This window comes from Lemur catta, chromosome 2 (assembly GCF_020740605.2).
Source record: "Lemur catta isolate mLemCat1 chromosome 2, mLemCat1.pri, whole genome shotgun sequence".
NCBI classification, from domain to species: domain Eukaryota; kingdom Metazoa; phylum Chordata; class Mammalia; order Primates; family Lemuridae; genus Lemur; species Lemur catta.
In genome coordinates this window covers 130,844,781-130,863,754 of record NC_059129.1, presented here as the reverse complement: position 1 = coordinate 130,863,754, position 18,974 = coordinate 130,844,781, and the positions used below count along the sequence as shown (strand labels likewise).

At 35.1% G+C, this 18,974-nt stretch overlaps 1 protein-coding gene across 7 annotated transcripts in view; it reads right to left on the bottom strand.

The window, feature by feature from the left end:
* The window catches only part of ADGB (androglobin), a 128,642-nt gene that overhangs the window by 77,884 nt on the left and 31,784 nt on the right, over positions 1-18,974 (bottom strand). For 6 of the 7 annotated variants that reach the window (XM_045544534.1, XM_045544538.1, XM_045544535.1 and 3 more), the window contains exons 6-9: positions 15,602-15,741; positions 13,257-13,343; positions 9,770-10,017; positions 6,926-7,066 (exon numbers count right to left, since the gene is read on the bottom strand). In XM_045544534.1, coding sequence (XP_045400490.1) covers positions 6,926-7,066; positions 9,770-10,017; positions 13,257-13,343; positions 15,602-15,741 — 616 coding nt within the window. The remainder of the gene's footprint in view (positions 1-6,925; positions 7,067-9,769; positions 10,018-13,256; positions 13,344-15,601; positions 15,742-18,974) is intronic. The other variant, XM_045544539.1, reaches the window with a different exon arrangement.

The window sequence follows — 18,974 nt, the reverse complement described above, 5'->3', positions numbered from 1 at the left end:
TTTGATCTTTTGAGGAACATCCATAATGGCTATGCTAATTTACATTACCACCAACAGTGTACAGGTTCACTTTTCTCCACATCCTTGCCAACACTTGCAGTCTCGTCTTTTTGATAATAACCATCCTAACGGATGTGAGGGGATATCTCATTGTGGTTTTGACTTGCATTTCTCTGATGATTAGCTATGTTGACTACATTTTCATATACCCATAGGCCATTTGTGTATCTTCTTTGGAAAAATGTCTATTGAGATTCTTTGCCCATTTTTTAATCGGGTTATTTGGGTTTGTTGTTATTGAGTTGTATGAGTTCTTTATACATTTTGGATATTGACTCCTTATATTGAATATATGGTTTGCAAATATTTTCCCCCAGACAATGGGGTCTTAATGGCTATTTTTTTGGCATGAGAGTGCCAGCTGATTCTGTTCCTGGTTAGGGCTCTCTTGCAGATGGCTGCCTTCTCACTATATTCTCACCTAGTGGAGACAATGGTGAATGGACTTTTTTTTTGTTGCTAGAAATATAGTCACTGGAATATTATGTAATATTAATTACATATGCAATATATATTACATGGATTGCATATAATGATAAAAGAGTGAGGGCAAAGACAAAGAAGAAATTGCATTTACTGAGATTTTTTCTGATATGAGGCACTGTGATAAGTAGTTTGCATACATAATCTCAGGGCTGATTGATGCTAATCAAACATTTTATATGGCATTGCAATATTTAATGTTAATTTTTTTTTAAGAAAAACACCACTGTTTAGTCAGGGGTGGACTTTTAAATATTTAATAAGTGATATGTCATAGACATGAACCAATTAGAATAGAAGTTGGTTATAAACATTAGTATTATTCTACTGGTGCTGTCAGCTAAATATCAACCTGTAAAATGTGGCTAGCAATGTGATATAAAATAGAGTTTTATTTATCTTATAAATGGGACTCAGGGACCCAGTAACTCCATGAAGTATCAAATAAAACACTACGCATATGTGTGCATACTAAATGTCTTAGTCTGTTTTGTGTGCTATAACAAAATACCCAAGACTGGGTAAATTTTTATTATTTTTAATTATTTTGGAAATATAATAGTTGTACATATTTATGGGGTACATGTAGTGTTTTGATACAGACATATAGTGTGTAATGATCAAATCAGGGTAACTGGGATATCTATCTCCTCAAGCATTTATCATTTCTTTGTGTTAGGAACATTCCAATTCTGCTATTTTAGTTATTTTAAAATACATAATAAATTGTTTTTAACTATAGTCACTCTATTTTGCTACTGACTACAAAATCTAGTAAATTCTATCTAACTGTATTTTTGTACCCTTTAGCCATTTCCTCTTTATCCCCTCCTCCCCACTACCCTTCCCTGTCTCTGGCAGTCATCATGCTACTCTCTGTCTCCATGACTTCATTTATTTTAGCTGCCACATATGAGTGAGAACATGTGATATCTGTCTTTCTCTGCCCAGCTTATTTCCCTTAACATAATGTTCTCCAGTTCTATCCATGTCGTTATAAATGACAGGATTTCATCCTTTTTTATGGTTCAATAATATTCCATTGTGTATATGTACCATATTTTCTTTATCCATTCATCCATTGATCGAAACTTAGGTTGATACCACATGTTAGCTATTATGAATAGTATTGCAATAAAAATGGGAGTGCAGATATCACTTAGACATATTGATTTCCTTTCTTTTGGATATATACCCGGTTGTGAGATTGGTGGATCACTGGTGAAACACTCAGGACATTAGTCTGGACAAACATTTCTTGAGTAATGCCTTAAAAGCACAGGTAACCAAAGTAAAAATGGACAAATGGGATCATATTAAGCTAAGAAGCTTCAGCACAGCAAAGGAAACAATCGACGAAGTGAAGACACAACCCACAAAATGAGAGAAAATATTTGCAAACTATCCATCAGACAAGAGATTAATAATCAGAATATATAAGTATCTCAAACAACTCAATAGGAAAAAAATCAAATAATCCAATTCAACAATAGGCAAAAGATATAAATACACAGTTCTCAAAAGAAGGAATACAAATAGCAACCAGATATACAACAAAATGCTCAATATCACTAATCATCAGAGAAATGCAAAGCAAAGCCACAATGAGATATCATTTCACCCCAGTTAAAATAGCTTTTATCCTACAGACAGGCAATGATGAATGCTAGCGAGAATGTAAACAGAATGCTCGCACACTATTGGTGGGAATGCAAATTAGTACAGCCACTATGAAGAACAGTATGGAGTTTCCTCAAAAAGCTAGAGACTGGGTAATTTATAAAGAACAGAAGTTTATTTCCTCCCCATTCTGAAGGCTGGAAAGTTGAAGATCAAGGTGCCAAAATTTGATGAAGGCCTTTTGGCTGTGGGTGAGAGAGGGTGAGAGAGAGAGAAAAGGGGGCCGAACACCCCCTTTTATAATGAACCCACTCTTTCAATAACTAATGTACTCCTCGATAATGGCATTAATTCTTTATTCATTCCACCTTCACAGCCTAATCACCTCTCATTAGGCCCCACCTCCTAACACTGCTGCATGGGGGATCTGCGACAAGGAGGCCACACTCTAACAATCTTTGACACATCAGATATGTTGTTTAAGAAGTTTTACTGGACCTTTGTTGTGAAATCCTTTTTAAGTCTTACTTCAAATTAATTGTAGTCAAGAAAAAGTCTTCTTTTTCAGTCTCCTAAGTTCTGTGATATCTGAAACTTCTCTACTTTTTTTTTTTTTTATTTTTTCACTTATTTTAGAAAGACAGTTCTGGTCTGGGCTCATTTGCTACCAGCAGATACTACAAACTAACACTGGCTACAGTGGTAGACATTCAACCACCTATTGTAGAAATTCAGGCTGACTGAGTGCGTGGTTGCCTTATATATTGTCACAGGTTCCAGTTTTACTAAATGTTTTGCTGTGGTGTAAGATAGATCTCCAGGTTTCCTCAAGCTTGAGATACCTATTTCTTCTGTCTGCCACCCTGCCGCTAAGAACTGCCACATATTTTCAGCTGCTTGTTAGTACTCTACTTCTGGCGATAGTTAATGGCAGTTAATTTATCATTAGGTAATTCTAGATGCTACACTCAAAAATATATGACCTAATCAGGATATTAATTTCTTTTTATTCATATAAAGTACAAAATGAAAATTTCTGATCAGCAGGCAGATCTCTGAGTAGTGATTCACAGATTTTTGCTCTTTCCATCCTTGTTGGCTCTGCCATCTTTAACACTGTGCTCTCAACAGCATCAAACTAGCAAAAGTGGAATTGCACACGAGAGCACTTTATGGATCAGTTTAGAAGTGGCACGTGTCACTTCTCTTCATATCCTCTGGGCTAGAGCTTAGACAAAAGGCCATGTCTTACTTCAAAGAGGCTGGGGAAGTATAGCATAACTATGTTCCCAGGAAGAGGAGGAAATTATCAGGAGCTCCTAGTTTTTATCATGGTCAGAAAATATTCAACTTTAATACTCCACTGAGTCATATTTGAATGTTATTGATTTTTGCTCCTTTGACACAATTTTTTTAAAGTTACCATATTACTGAACTATTGTTGCAACTAACTTACTAACTACAAAATAACTTAGAATTTATGTACTATTTCTAAGAGAGAAATTCTAAGTTATTTTGTAGTTAATAAGTTAATTGCAACTCAAATCTTTAGTATTTCAGGTAACTCTCTTTTTCTCAGATATTGGAAAGGTCTGAGTTATTCATTCTTCTAGAACTTAAGTTTTTCTATTTAATGTCATAATTGATATATAAGTCTTTTCTTAAGTTACATTTTAAATTTAGCTGTTTAGAAAATAAAAGTTTTCAACAACTTTTAAAGTTGGTAATGTCTATAGATATTGAGAGGAGCTATAATATAGTAGGTAGTAGGGTGAACTCTGAAGCAATAATCGCTGGGTTCATAAATTCACTTTACACTTCTTAATTTGGAGTTCCTCCAAGACAGTAGAATCAGTGTCAACGAATTTCCCCTCTATGCTAGGACAAAGTTCTTCACAGGGCCTGCTCAGAAGAATTTAAGAATTGCTAATCTTCAATAACTACAATGTGTCTCCTATTCTTTCCTTTTATGAGTGGGAGATGATACTGCAGTTATTCTGTCCTTCTTCAACAGTCCATTAGAGATGGAAGTGGATACATGTGGGTGTGGGTGTTCGCATGTGTGTGCATGTACATGACTTGGAGATACTGGACTTCGAACTTGATGCAATTTCTAGATAGTAATTTGGGTTGGAACGCTTGGTAAGTGGTGAATGTATAATATATGTGGAAAGAAGAATGACGTGGATATTTGGTGATCAGAGAAGAGGAATGTGGCAGAGATTGATCATTGTTCACCAAATGGTTACCTCTTTCTTCTGATCATTCAGACAAACTGTATTTTCCAACTTCCTTTACAGTTAGGTGTGGCCATAGGACTGGATTGCAGTCAATGGAATGTGAGCAGAAGTGATATATTATACAGCTACTTTTGTCCTTAAAATTTTTGCCCCTGAAATTCTCCAAGCCGTTTTCCCTTCCATTGACATAGAACTTTAGAATTCACATAGTAAAGGTATCAGAGCCATAAGAGGGAAGGAACATGGATCTCAAACACCATTTAGAAAAGAGCTTCCTGCCAATGATTAACACTAGGCTTAGATTTTATGAATTAATAATTGAGAATCAAATATATATGCTGTTTGAACCCTTGCTTAGTTACGGCAGCTAGTGTACCTAAATAGATACACATACTTTGAAAATAACAAAATGAAAAAAAATCTTAATGTCACATAGTTATTAGGGTATGCATTGGATATTAATTATAGGATACATAAATATATATAAATCTCTACATGTCTTCTGCCATCTTAAAACCATATCTCCTTTATGGCATTTTAAAGCTGTGAGTGCCATTTTGTTGTAATTACAGGTGTCATAAATGTGCTACTTTTGGAAAATTAATAAAACAGGGGTTCTTTATAGTAAAATTTCAGTGACATCTCAGAATTAACTATAGCATATTACATTTCTAATATCAAATCAAGTGTAAACAATATAAAAGTCATGTTATTTTTTCCATATGAGTTTGAATTGGAACTTGGTTAGCTCTTGAATGCTCAGTGTCTATCCCTTATCTCAGTTACAAGCAAAACCAAAGCAGCTGATTGAAGGAAATGAATTATAACAGTGCCGTCAGAAACCTACTTAGATTCTGTGGCAGAAAGCAGTTCACATGGCCACTGTCTTATTTGTGCTAGATAAGTACTCTTATAGAGTTCATACTAACGGAGTATTTTGAAAACATTTAAAAATTAACAAAGCCTTCAGAATTAACAAAGGCTTTAGCAGTAAGTATAAGTATGCTCTATCAACAAGTGCTAAGCACTTTACCTAGGCTTTATCACTGAATTCTCACAAGAACCCTCAGATACCATGATGCTGATTTACAGAGAGGGATCCTGAGTCAGAAAAGGCTCAGTCCCTTGCCTGATACTCATACACTCAGTGTTGGAGAAGGTACCTGAGCTCAGGCAGTTTGACTCCACAGTCCAAACTTTGAACCACATTCTGTATGTTGAGATTAACCCTAACTATGAGGTCAGCAGGAAAAAAAAAAGGCACCATTACCTTTATTTTCACAAAGGAAGAAACTCAAAGAAAGTTTTAGCCCTTTTCACAAAGTTGAAGAATTGTCAGTAACTTTGGTAATGTGATATTGCCCACTATTAAAAAATATTGCTTAAGGCATAAGTACAAGAAGACAATTTTTAATGTACAATTAAAAATATGACTAGTGCCTCTTTTCTCTACCCATATCAGCAGACTTGTTTCAACACAATTAAAAAGGTGTGATTATTAAAATGTCCTCCTACAAATCATCATAATATATTAAGAAAAAAGGTAAAATAAAAATAAGCCAGATAAAGCACAGTGCCAGAGGTAAAAGAATATATTTTCAACTGTGTAATGAAGGATGATATGAAAATTATAACCTATACTTTGGAAGCACCAAGATAGATGACCCAGTGTTGGGATTATAAAGTCTTGAAAGAGATATTCCAATCTTCCTCTGGAATAGTCTGAGGGGTGGTTTTTTTTATAGCATATATCTTCCTTCAACTTGATACCATTTTTTAAGAGGCTACTATATCTAGACTGTTTTAGGTGATACAGGGGACAAAATGCACTGGCCCAGGGGTTTTTAGTGATAATTTGTAAGTCCAAATTGGACATATATGAACTAAAATAATGGATCTCCAATATGATGTTACAAAAAAGACACAGAAATCCAAGTATTTTCACTAAAAAGATCTGACCTTTATACACTCGGATTATTATAAATAGACCCATGTCTACCCAGTCACAATGTGACTCACAAAAATGTGTGGTTGTGAGAATCATGATATAAACAGACAACTCCTGGAGACTCCAGCCTCATAGTTATTTTCTAAAACATAGTAAAAGAGCTGGAGGTCCACTGTGAGCAATGAGCCAGGTGTACATTTTTGTTCCATTTAGTGGATGGCCTCTAACTACTTAAGGAAGTAACTGTGAATTTACTTGGATTTGGATGATGAGTTTAAACTCTGAGTATTTTTCAGAGAAATACCTGAAAACAACTAAGCAGAAGCCGCCTGTACATGTAGGCACGTCTCCTGTGACTGTTGTACCATAGGAACTTGGACAACCGGGCTTCTGTGTCATATGCGGGAACTTGTCCCAACACACACACTCATCCTAGGGCCCAGCATCAATGGGCAACCCTGAACAAGCTTATTTAGTTATTTCAAAAGAGAAAATATATCTCTATGTTCTAGCGTTTTCCAGCATTTTAAGAAACAACTAACATAGTTATTATTCTAAGAGATCAAGAACTTACAATCTGATAGGGACTGCACAGAATATTGCATGTCTGATGAGGGTCTTGAACCATGAAGTGACAATTTGAACTTTTCCTTATCCCTTTCCTTTTCTCCATCTTTATTCCGCTTCTTCCCGGAGTCTTTTGCATCTGCTTTCTCTGACATATTAAAAAATCTCAGTAAATCTTTTAACCAGAAAACCTCAAACTATGTTTCTTATTCACTCATTGTGTTGGGGGAGCAGGGAAAAATAGTATTACTTAAACGTAAAACTATAACTACAATGTCCCTAAAACTCAATTCCCTCTAATTAGAAACATCACAATAAAGCCAGAAAAAGACTTTGAAAATTGACATGTACTGTGAAAGAAACGCAGTATTATTTATTATCGACTACACACAATTTTGTTTCATGGAGATGATTATTTGACTATATTTCATTTATGTAAAATTATAGTGTCAGGCTAATTTTCTCATTTAAAAACAAAACCAAAAAATAGCAAAGCATGTACTGAAAATTGAGCCCTAAATATGGACCCCTCTCAGATTTTCCTTATTTGGAGCCTCCATCTGAAGAAAGCACAGTTTTCTGTCTCCAAAATATCTTCTTGCAGGGCCTGGAATCCAACCAGCAACCACAAACCGACATAATATTGCCAACACAGCTTGGGTAATAAAGCCCTTGTACCCAGAATTATCTTTATCAGTTGAATTCCCATTCATATATGTGTGTTTGTGTGTTGTGTGTGTGTGTACATATATATATGCACACACATATTTTTATGAAACATGTCTCCCTTCAATTTAAAACAATTTCCCTCAACATTTTTATCCCTAATAAATCTCTTCTAATTCTGAATCAGAAATTTTAGAATTCTACCATTTCATTCTCTGCATTATCTGATAAATACGTAATCATCATTGGTCAGGTGGTTCAATTTTTTAAATTTTCATAAATAAAAACTATGACATTAACTAGTTATAACATTCCTTAGCCTCCAAAGTAAAGTTGTTTCATATCTTAGCTTTTGCAATAGATTTAACATTTACATTAGATATATAAGTAGAGATAACTATAACTTTAAACATAGGATGAGGCATTTAACTGGGAAGCTTAGGTGCAAAAAATAGTTTATTATCAGAATTTTATTTTATGGATTTTCTATGTATATTAACTTAATGCAATAAAACTAATCTTGGGAAGCAATATGTGATTTCATGTATAATTTTGAAATAGGACTTTAAAAGCCTTCAAATTCCTATTCAGAGTTTATGTTTTATAAATAATATAACTAAAATAAAAATTATAAATAGAAAAAATTAAACTGTTTCACATAGAAACTTGGATAGTGTATAATAGTGCTTACCAAAATGTGTTTTTGCCAACATCCTAAATAAGTGTTGCTCCTCTGACATTTCATCCCACCCATCTGGCAAACCCCGACTCTGAATAAAATTGGCAGCAGAGTTCTGCTGGAGATAATCCTCCCCTCATTCTGCAAACCTTGCCACATCTATTTTAAATCTCCATGAGAATCTACATCTTCCACCTCCACCTCACTCTCAGCTCACAGCTAGACTGTCTATAAACAGAGAAAATAGAAGGCTTTTGTCAGAAATCCTTATCTTCTCCTACCAAACCTGCTCACCCACCTACACCTGTATCCATCTGCCCATGACATGTGCCCACCTGTTGGAATGGAGGTGCCATCACTCTCCCTGGCTTGGGCCAATCCCTCTAACTAGGCTATGCATCCTGCTCCTTCTGCCTTCTCAGAAAATTTACACTGTTTCTGTCATCTCAGCTGGATCTTCCCAATCATCACTTAAAAATACTCAATTCTCCCTCATTAAGTTAACAAATATATATCCTGTTTGGGTTCCACATTATTCCCTATCAGCTTCTACTCTGCAGCTCTCCTGTTCTTCAAGCCCAAGCTTCTGACAGAGTTGTTTACACATTGTTTTATTTCCCACTTACTTCTTGCCCCTCTCCAATATATCTTCCACCCCATCACTCTCAAGTGGCCAATGACCTCCATATTATGAAATCTGATGGAGAAATTTAAGTTATTATTGCAGTTTATCTCTCAATATTTTACTCAATCTATGATTCTTAAAGGACTTTTTCTCTTTGACTTCAATGCCAAAATGCTCTGCTGTTGCTTTTCCTGCTTCTCTGGCCACTTCTTAGTCTTCTTCAGCAGCTCATCATTCTGTACCAAGCTCTCAGATATTTGTTTAGCTTGTTCAAGACTCAGTCTCAACCTCTCAAGTCTCCTCACTCCATACTGTCCCATTGGGAAATATCATTTGTAGTTTAATTTTGCATACATTTGTCCAGGACTGCCAAATGCATATTACCAGTCTGGGGCTCCTAACATGAAAACCACACTTGATTGTCTTAAAACCACCTCAAATTCAGTATGTTCAAAATAATTTTGTGATCTCTTCTAATAGGTACCACAATCTAACTAGTTTTGCAACTCAGAATTCTACAAATCATCTTTGCCAACTCTTACCATTTTTTACTTCTTAAATAGGAGAAAGAGGTGTTTGATGGAAATTGAGAACTTAATATTTCTTCCTAAATTAATATTGCATTAATTTAGTAGCATCAAAGTAGAGCATTGCTTTTGATTTTTAAAGAAAGCAAAATATGGAATAGTAATTAACATATAGTAAACATCATTATAAGTTCTAAAGTCCTAGAAGAGAAAGATATTGATTACTTGGCCATTTCCACAAACAGTTAAGAAATAATAATGACAAAAAAAATCATTAGAACAATTCAACAACAATTGTAAATTATTTATATTCACTGTCCATATTGAATAACATTGTGATGTAAAATGTCTTACCCTTTGGAAGTTTGTCACTTTTTTCTAGACTTTTCAGTGTTGTCAAGGAACTTTCAGGTTTCAATTCCTTCCCGTCTTTCACTTCTTTTCCCTCCTTCCCTTCTTTGCTGTCCTTCATTTCTTTCCCTGGTTCTTTTAATTTGACGTCTATTATTGTTGTTTTGCTCTCAGAACTGGTCTCATCTGACAGCTTAAACTCAGGCAATATTTCTTTCAAGAGCTCCCACACTTTGTCCATATATCCTGGGCTTAAGAGAAAAGACATTGACATTAATTTCTAAATGATGCTTTTTGTTACTTTTTTTTTTACTTCACATCAAGACAAAGCTCAGTGAGAGATTACACGTGAGAGGTGAGGAAAATGAGTGATCAAGGATGACTTAGTTTTCTCTTTAGCTTGAGTAACTGTATTAAATAGGTGGATAGTGGTACAATGTAGTGAGATGAGGTGTTCTAGGAAAGGGGCAGGTTTCGAAGATTGAGATTCAAGAGTTCCTCTCTGGATATTCTGTGTTAGAGATACATTTTTGACATCCATATAGCTATATATTAATAATTTAGGCAATTGTATGTAAATACAATCTAGAGTTCAGGGAACGGTTCTTAGACATGGAGATATAAACTTGAAATTCTTTGACAAATAGCTTGTGATTTAAAGTCACAGGACAGGAACCTTGTTACACACCATTATTTAGTGTATGTGCAATGGATGAGGAATTATCCATGAAGGCTGAGAAAGAGCAGAAAATAAGATAGGAGAAAAACCTGGAGAGTGTGCTGTGCTTTGTGGACACCAAGTGAATCAAGTGTTCCAAAAGGCAAGAGTTGTTCAGCAGCATCCAATACTGGGATGCAAGTAAAGGGGGCAAGAAAAGTGACCACTGGATTTGACAACATTAAGGTCTTTGTTGCCCTTAAGAAGTGTTGTTTCCCTGGTGCGGTGGACAAGGAAAGACAAAGAGTCAGATGAGAAGAGACAGGAAGATGAGGAGATAAAGACAGTGTACTGACAACTCATTCATTAAGATTTTCTCTGAGGCAAATAAGGGAGTTTGACTGAGGGGCATGTAAATAATAATTGGTTTCCTTGTGCATCTGTGATTTGCTCTAGCACCGGAACTGCCTCCCAGCCATCGCTGGACCGCTGGTACCTAGCAGAGAGAGGGCCTTCAGTGCATGCTATCTTGCGTTTGATCCCACAAACGCTCTTCAACATAGGTAGTACAATCTTAACTGTGGTTTAAGAGGTTGGAAATTATAGCAAATAAAAGAGTCAAAATTCAAACAGAACTTTCGAAATCCAAAAACCCATGTTTTTTTTTAACCCCCATCTACAATATAAAAAATGCTACACTATGAAAAAGACATATTCAAAGACCACAGAAGGAGACTATATAACTTCTTGAACAATTAGGCTGAAAGGTGGGGTGACAGTGCTATATTCATAGATGAACCACGGATCAGAGAAATGTGCCAACAGAAGAGTCATTTCTCTGTTTGAAATTTTCAGATTTCTAATTTCCACTCAGAGACATCATTGACTGTAATTCTGTTATCATATGGAAAATTAGAAAATTAGGATATTCTTTTTTGGATTAGGATTCTTTTTTGATTTTCAAAAGCAAAACTTTAGTAATTATAGGAAAACAGAAGAGGCAAGATCAACAATTGCAAACAGAGCAGCGTCTCCCTTTGGTGCTCACATGGGAGAGTAGAAGGGAAGGAGCTGTCTGTCTGTTGGAGTTTCCACAAAACATGTTTTCACCCTATGCGAATTTCACGTGGAAAAATTCAGTAGTTAACATAAGTTTGAAACATTAGCACCCTAATTCTCCTTGACCTCCATAAAATCATCTGTACCCCTGGGCCAATTTTTCTGTACACTCGAATCCTTCTTAGTAACAGAAATATCCACTCCTGAACGAACCACATACCTTTGCTCACCTTGTTCTCCTGCCTTCCATGCTCCTCTCCTTCCTTTTCATCAGTCTGGTCTCAACTTCCTCCACGCCTTCCCCGACCCCTCCCTGCATCCTTGGCAGATGGCGACTGCTTCCCATTTTTCAACTTAAACATTTCTTGACAATAATTTATATACTGCTTTATGATATCCTTTTCATTTAAAATTATATATGTTAATCCGCTTTTAAATTTTATAGTAAAATTATAATTTAAAATACTTGAATGATGTGGCAGAACATTCATAAGAAAAATCCTGAAAATCATGACACAGCAGATCAGTGTATGGTTCTTTTACTTTCTAGTTGTATTTAGAGGAAAATGGATAAATTTGATTATCTGATTCAGCCTCATTTCTTCTTCTTTATACTTTTCTCTGTTTCCAAAGGTTGATTATTAATCACCATACATATTTCTAGATAATATTAAATAATCTAATGAAAGTTATTAGAGGAAGGAAGGAAATTTTCCCTAATTATGTTTCTACCACACATCAGCTACTTTTTCTGACACACCAACCTGGTTGATGGGGTCACTTGGATAATTAAATGAGATAATCCTTTAAAGATTGTGGTTTTAAAATTAGAAACAATATATTAAAACACCTGATGGATAGTAGGTGTTTTATTATGATCATTTCCTAATACGCGTGGTTAATTAAAAGCTTTTATGTTTCTGTATTGAAATACATGTGATAGCTGTATACTTATAAAGATAAATCGCTGTATGTTTTATCATAATAAATAATTACTATTGTTTTAATATTTGTAAGTCAGAATTTAGAATTAAATTCATAATATATGAGAGTGTGGGAGATTAGCATATGCTGCCCCAAAATGTGAAGGATTGTTGAGCTGAAGGCAATTAAGAAAAAGGAGATACAAGGAAGCTCTCTGCCCTCCCTCTATCTGCCTAAAAGTAGGACACAGATTTGTAAAGACAAAAGGTACTCGGGTCCTTCACCGCCTGGCTTCTACTACAGAGAACGAACGTTAACCACTGAAGACAGCTCTGGACTCTATTACCTGAACATGGTACCAGAGGAATCTGCGTTAACGAGCTTTATTAACTAGCTTTTATCTATCATTTATTTGCCTTCCCACATGTCGTCACCTGCAGAAACTCAAAGTCCTTTTCCTTTGGTCACTTCTCTAAAAATGTGCTGTTCTTTGTTGAAGATGCTATATAGGCTGGAATTCAAAGCCATCTCTTTGAGAACTACTTATTCCCTAGGTGTATCCCGAGTATATCATAAATATACATGTTAATAAACTTCTGTTTGTTTTTTCTTGTTAGTTTGTCTTTTGTTACAGGGTCAGACCTAAGAACCTATGAGGGTCATTCTTTCCCTATATAAGGAAACAAAGCTTACCCTGAAATTCCCAAGGAATTTATGTCATATAAATGTTATTTTCCCAAATATTTTGTAAAACATGGCCCTTTTTGAAATATTCATAATGAGTAAGGATATTTTAAAGAAATCTTGAAAGGAAAAAATAGATATGAGCAACTTAATGGTCAAACTTACTGAAGAGAAATGACTTCTGGTAACCACCCTGTGAGAGCATGAATAACCGTGAACTCTCCCAGTTCTCTTCTCTCTGCTACGTGGATGCTGAAAAAGAAAATGTACAAGGCTATAGTTACCAAAATTTGATAACACAGAAATATATGTAAGAACTCATATAGAAGTACTTATAACATATATATAACTGATACAAGAATATATTTAAATATATTTTAAAATAGAACAGTGTTTTTTGTCATTATGATTTCAGTAATTATGTTAAGATGCCTATAAGGCTGTGTATTAAATCAGTCCTGTCTATGACAAGTCAAGGTGAGCATTAGAAATCCTTAAGAAAATCCTTAGACAACCACAGAGAAACTAGAAACATCTGTTTCACCTGCCAGCATAGCATAAAGTCAAATGAGGTTGCATTAACCAAATGTTGCTATTCTCATTTAGTCCTTTTTTTTTTTTTTCTGAGGTGATTCGGTCACTTACATTTATACACAGAAAGGCCTTATCTCCCTTCCACCCAAGAGTCACCGCTTCCATCAACCGTGTGTCAACTGTGGTATTCATGGCATAGGCCAACACACTTGTCCTTGTCTTCAGAAAGAAATCTTACTAAGTCACATATTCCATTATTTATAAATATGCATTGGTTTTGTTTGTGGATTATGAATTTCTATGTGTCCACATACCTCAAAGATAACAAATTTCTGTTGGGATAGTTTACAGTCTAGTCTAAATTCCTCTTTGGATAATTATATTTATGAAGTGACTTAGCAAATCTCATAGAAATACTTCTCTTTTCTTTGCATGTCTCACATTTACATTGAAATAACTACCAGGTACTCATTTTTTAAATGTAGTAAGACCAACCTCATATGAAAATAATCACCATACACTATGAAATCTGGAAAGACTTTATAGAAAAATATAAATTGTACCATGTAAGGAAGGCTTTCATCAGAAATCCTAAAAAATGTATTATATTTAGCATGGTCTTTTATTCCAAGCTGGATTTTTAATAATAATAATAATAATGATGATAACTCTACTATTCATGTTGCTATAAAATTCTACTGAACTATAGCTTTAAGAAAGACAAAATGCCACTCCAATTATCCGGGTCACGTATTCAATGCTTCACTGGTCTCGCAGCTCTAATTCTCAGAATTCCAAGTTAGGTCTGAGAAATACAAACATTAGGAACATTTTATTTTCCAAATAAACAAACATAGTTGCTGCCTTTGTGAATACTTAGTGGTATCCAGCTACCTAAAAAGATCTGGGCTGTGTTTTCATAAAAATTATTGCAATTAAGGGCTGAAAGCTGGGTGAAACAAATTCCCAATAGGAAATTGAGGGCTGATAAGAAAAAAGAGTTGAAGAGGATGACAATAGGAGTGGTTGTTTTTGTTTTGTAGCCTTGGGAGAGAAAAAGGAAGCTGAGCCAAAAGAAATCCACACAAAGCAAAACTGGCTTCTGACTGACACTGCAATGTTTACAGGGAGGGATGCTGAGCTCTGAGCCAATGGCTGACAAGTCTGTTAAAGCACCCTGGGTGTGCTCTGTTGAGTATAGAGAGACCATGACACACTGCAGGAGGCGGAAAGGTATAAAATCCAGGCCCGTGCAGTCAATGTGAGAATTCTGCACAGCAATCATATAAAGTTGCCATGCATTTCCAATTCAAGCATCTAAGCTTTTTTTGCATGACTTGGCCTAGGATGGAATGACTGCTTGCTTCTGGAAGTGGAACCTGAGAAAATAGAACACAGCAGACGTGTCTCATCTATGTTGGTGCACAAGTCACAAAGGAATATATAACACAAATAGATTTTGTAAGAATAGCAGAGGAAATGTGAGTAATTGTCATCATGAATCAGTGATCAATGTTACCAAAAACATGAGGAACACATTAACATCCTTCAGAAGAGTTCAAGTTTTTCAAGATTATTAATTTATTGCTACAGGTAGAGAATTTAAAACCTTAACTGGATCCTAGTACATGTTATTCAGTATTTAGATGAACCAATATTTTTCCCATACAAAACATTTTTTCTCTCAGTAAGCTAAAACATTATTTTTCGTGATCAACTTTTTATTGATAAGAAAGAATTGAATATATAATAATTTTGTGTATTTTTTCTTGGGGAAATTTTGTCTTATTGTTGGCTAACCCAATATGTCAAATCAGTGGCTTTGGCACATTTGTTTATATTCTAGAAAGTTTACATTATTTGGAAGGAAGTTCTCTTTTAATTGATTTTAAAAAAATAAAACTATGCACATGGATGTATAGTTGACGATGTTTGCCTTTTTTTATATAAGTGAGTGATAATTTCTCACTACTTACTCAACATTTGCCAGCTTAATGATAGCTTTAGACAAAAGCATTGGCCAGAGTTCAAATTCATAGGTTGTAGCTGGAAGCAATAGATTGTTATCTTCATCAAAGGGCAGAAAGTCATCAATAGTTATCTTTCTCCAGCAACCCTAAAAATAATAAGAAAGAAATGTGATACTGTCAATAATTTATAATATTTTCTCTGATAGATTATTTTACACTGCCGGCATTACTATTTACTGTTTTATAATTTTATTTTAGCATCTCAACATTCAAATCTGACAATGATTTTCAATACTATTCTGGTTGAGCATTTCAGCTTATCATTTTATTTGCTATAATTACAGTATATCCATATCTTTTTCAATACTGTCCTATTTATGAGATCTTGTGAGTAAATGCCTGGGTGTCTCCTCCTACGTAATGCAGTAAATTAACATGTTTCAAATAACAGGATCAAAACATTAGGCAATCATGGATAAGCCTGGACATAATTAAATAACTTTATAGAGTCATAATACAAATTCTCCAAATATAACTTTAGTAATTATTGCTAATCCTGATATGTGCTCACTGATCATACACTTCTAATTCCCATATTACTTCCACTCTTAATTAAAGATTTAATTTTTTACATGAAGTGAATATCTTATTTAATAAAATCATTATGTATTTACCTATATGCATATTACTTCATAATTAAAAGCATGAAACAAATGTTAACATTAATGATTGTGAACTCAAATAAAGACTTTCTCTTTTACTTTGTTCTTATATGCTAAGTTCTATTATGAACTCATTCCTTTGCCAAAAAATATTTTCAGTGATTATGTTAAGCATTGTGAATCCAAAGACCTGCATAACAATGACCTATACCACTGAATTACTTATGGTCTAATGGGGGAAGAATTACAGGAATATTTCATTTCCTACCTTGAACATTCTAATAGTATTTGAATTTTCTTTACTAAAAGCATGTATAATATTAATAATAACAAAACAAAAATAAAGCATTTCCACGTTGAAAGAAAGTAATTGAATGATAGAAAAATAATTTGTAATGATTTGTATCTTGAACACGTTATTCTTCAAATTTAATTAACAAAAATGTTACTAGATGAGACACAGTTTACTTAAAATGAGAGATTCTGGGCTCTACCCCCAGAAACTCTGGCCCCGGAAGTCTAGGGTTGGGCACAGGAAGCAGGTGTTTGAGTACCATAGGTGGTGTTGATCTTGATACTGGGAGACGTCTGCTCCCCACAGTTTAAGAAACTCTAAATGGTACACTAATATGGTGCTTAAAAGAATGAGGGTCAATAATAAATAAAAGCTAATACATTTTTATATAAATATATTGACAGCAACTGGAAAAAATTATTGGTCCCAATATTGTTAGGGACAGAAAAACAAGTGAGAGATAATGGAAATCAGAAAAACAGAAAGGAGAAAGCAGTTATAGAAAAACAATAAAGAGGAAATGGTTGCAGAAAAATAAAAAAAGAGGGAACGGTTATTTCAGTTTTAAAGAATGGGGTAACTAGGCCATGGGACGCTGACCGCCAGTCAGAGAAGGGAAAGACACCATAAACAGGTTTGGCATTTTCCCCACCATATGTATATTAGAGAGAATGACTGAAACATAACCTTTAAGTCATGTCCAAACATAGAAAGGAATTAGTCCTAATTATAACTAACCTTCACTAAGCATAAACTACTAGCATATATAGAAAATAAACAAAAAACATAGAATTAGACAGGGTCTTCTCCACTCGCAGAGACAGACCCATTTCCCCTTAGGAAACGTACTTTCGCTTTGCACCCTTAAACTTTACTGGCAATAAATTCTTCACACCTACTTGCTGAGTATTTGTCATCTCTCTCTGTGGCATGGGCCAAGGCTTGTGATTCCTCTAAGCCAGGAGCCCAAGAATTGGGGCAACACTTCAAGTCCAGTCATGGACTGAACCTTGACAATATGTGTGTCTTCTCTGTTTATCAGAAACAAGTGAAAGCATGGAGATGCTGAGAGAAAGGCTGCCAACTGCAATACGTATTTCAAGTGGAAAGCAATGGCTAACTTGCTTCTTGCAGGGAGCCAAAGGAACGCTGAAATTGGAAAGCATCTGACAGGCCACACTGGTCCTGGTATCCGTATCATCACTGCCAGGTGAAAGAAGGGAGAGTGCTCTGGCTCATAGCCCTGCTCTTAATGCTACTCAGTAAATTTTTATCTCATGTCAAAGAACCTTGATGCAATTGACTTAGAATCCAAACTGCAAATAATGGCAATACTTTTATAGGAAAAATGATAAGCTGGTGTGAAAACTGGAATTTTCAATGTCATGCAGAGGGGCTCTGAGAGATTGGTTTGCCTCAAACAAGTGATAAAAGTAAGGCTTCAAGGGACAAGAGAAAAGGCAAAGAATATTTGTAGTAAGGCAGAGAAGGAAAATCAATCTCTAATAAGCAAAAGTTAAGAAAGTGTCAAGAAATTGAAGAAGAAATACAGTGAAGAGGAAATTTGAAGTGTACGAAATCTGAAAGGGGAAGGAACACAAATGCAAGGCGTGAGATGGATCCGCAGTGTATTGTGCTATATCAAGCAGCAGAAGGTAACAAAACATGTTTTTATGAACATGTTTCCAAAACATTTGCAGGGAAAAGCAAAGGAGAGACAAGTACAAATACATAACTAAAACTGGAAGATAAAAAATATCAAAACTTAAATTATGTGTGGCTGGAAAGGGACAAAAAAGGAAAATTATATATATATATATACATACATACAATTTATCATGTCAGAAAGAATTTATTCTAATGCATTACTGATGATAATATGCACACAAGTGTTGATTCAGCCTTACCAGCCGTTAGCCAGAGAGAACAGATTTCTACCAACCAGAAAACCAGGCAGTGGCATCTCTATCACATGCCTACCAAAATAATACATATGGAACCAGTTGTATCTCAGTGCTCACCTGATGAACAGCACCCTCACAAATCATTCCTCAGGTGAGACCAGTGGGGAACCAGAGGAAGCCATGACTTGTGCTTCGGTCTCTGACTACACTCTTCTGTAAGGGGCTAACTTATCTAAAGAGATGGGCTAAATGATTGGATTAGACCAAGATTCCCAAAGTGGACTAAATGCATTTTTTAAAAAATCTGAATCAAGTATTTTTGGGCTTGTGAGGAATCAGTAGAGTTAAGGATAAATAAATCACGTTTTCTTTGCAAAACAGAGCCTTGTGTTAATAAATGTTTTTCCTTATCAAGAAGGAAGTTTGAAAAGAAGGAGGGGTGTGTCAGGAAGTGGGAGGGATGAGGGAAGGGAGAGAAAGAGAGAGAGAAACAAAGAGAGAGAGAAACTAACAGGGTT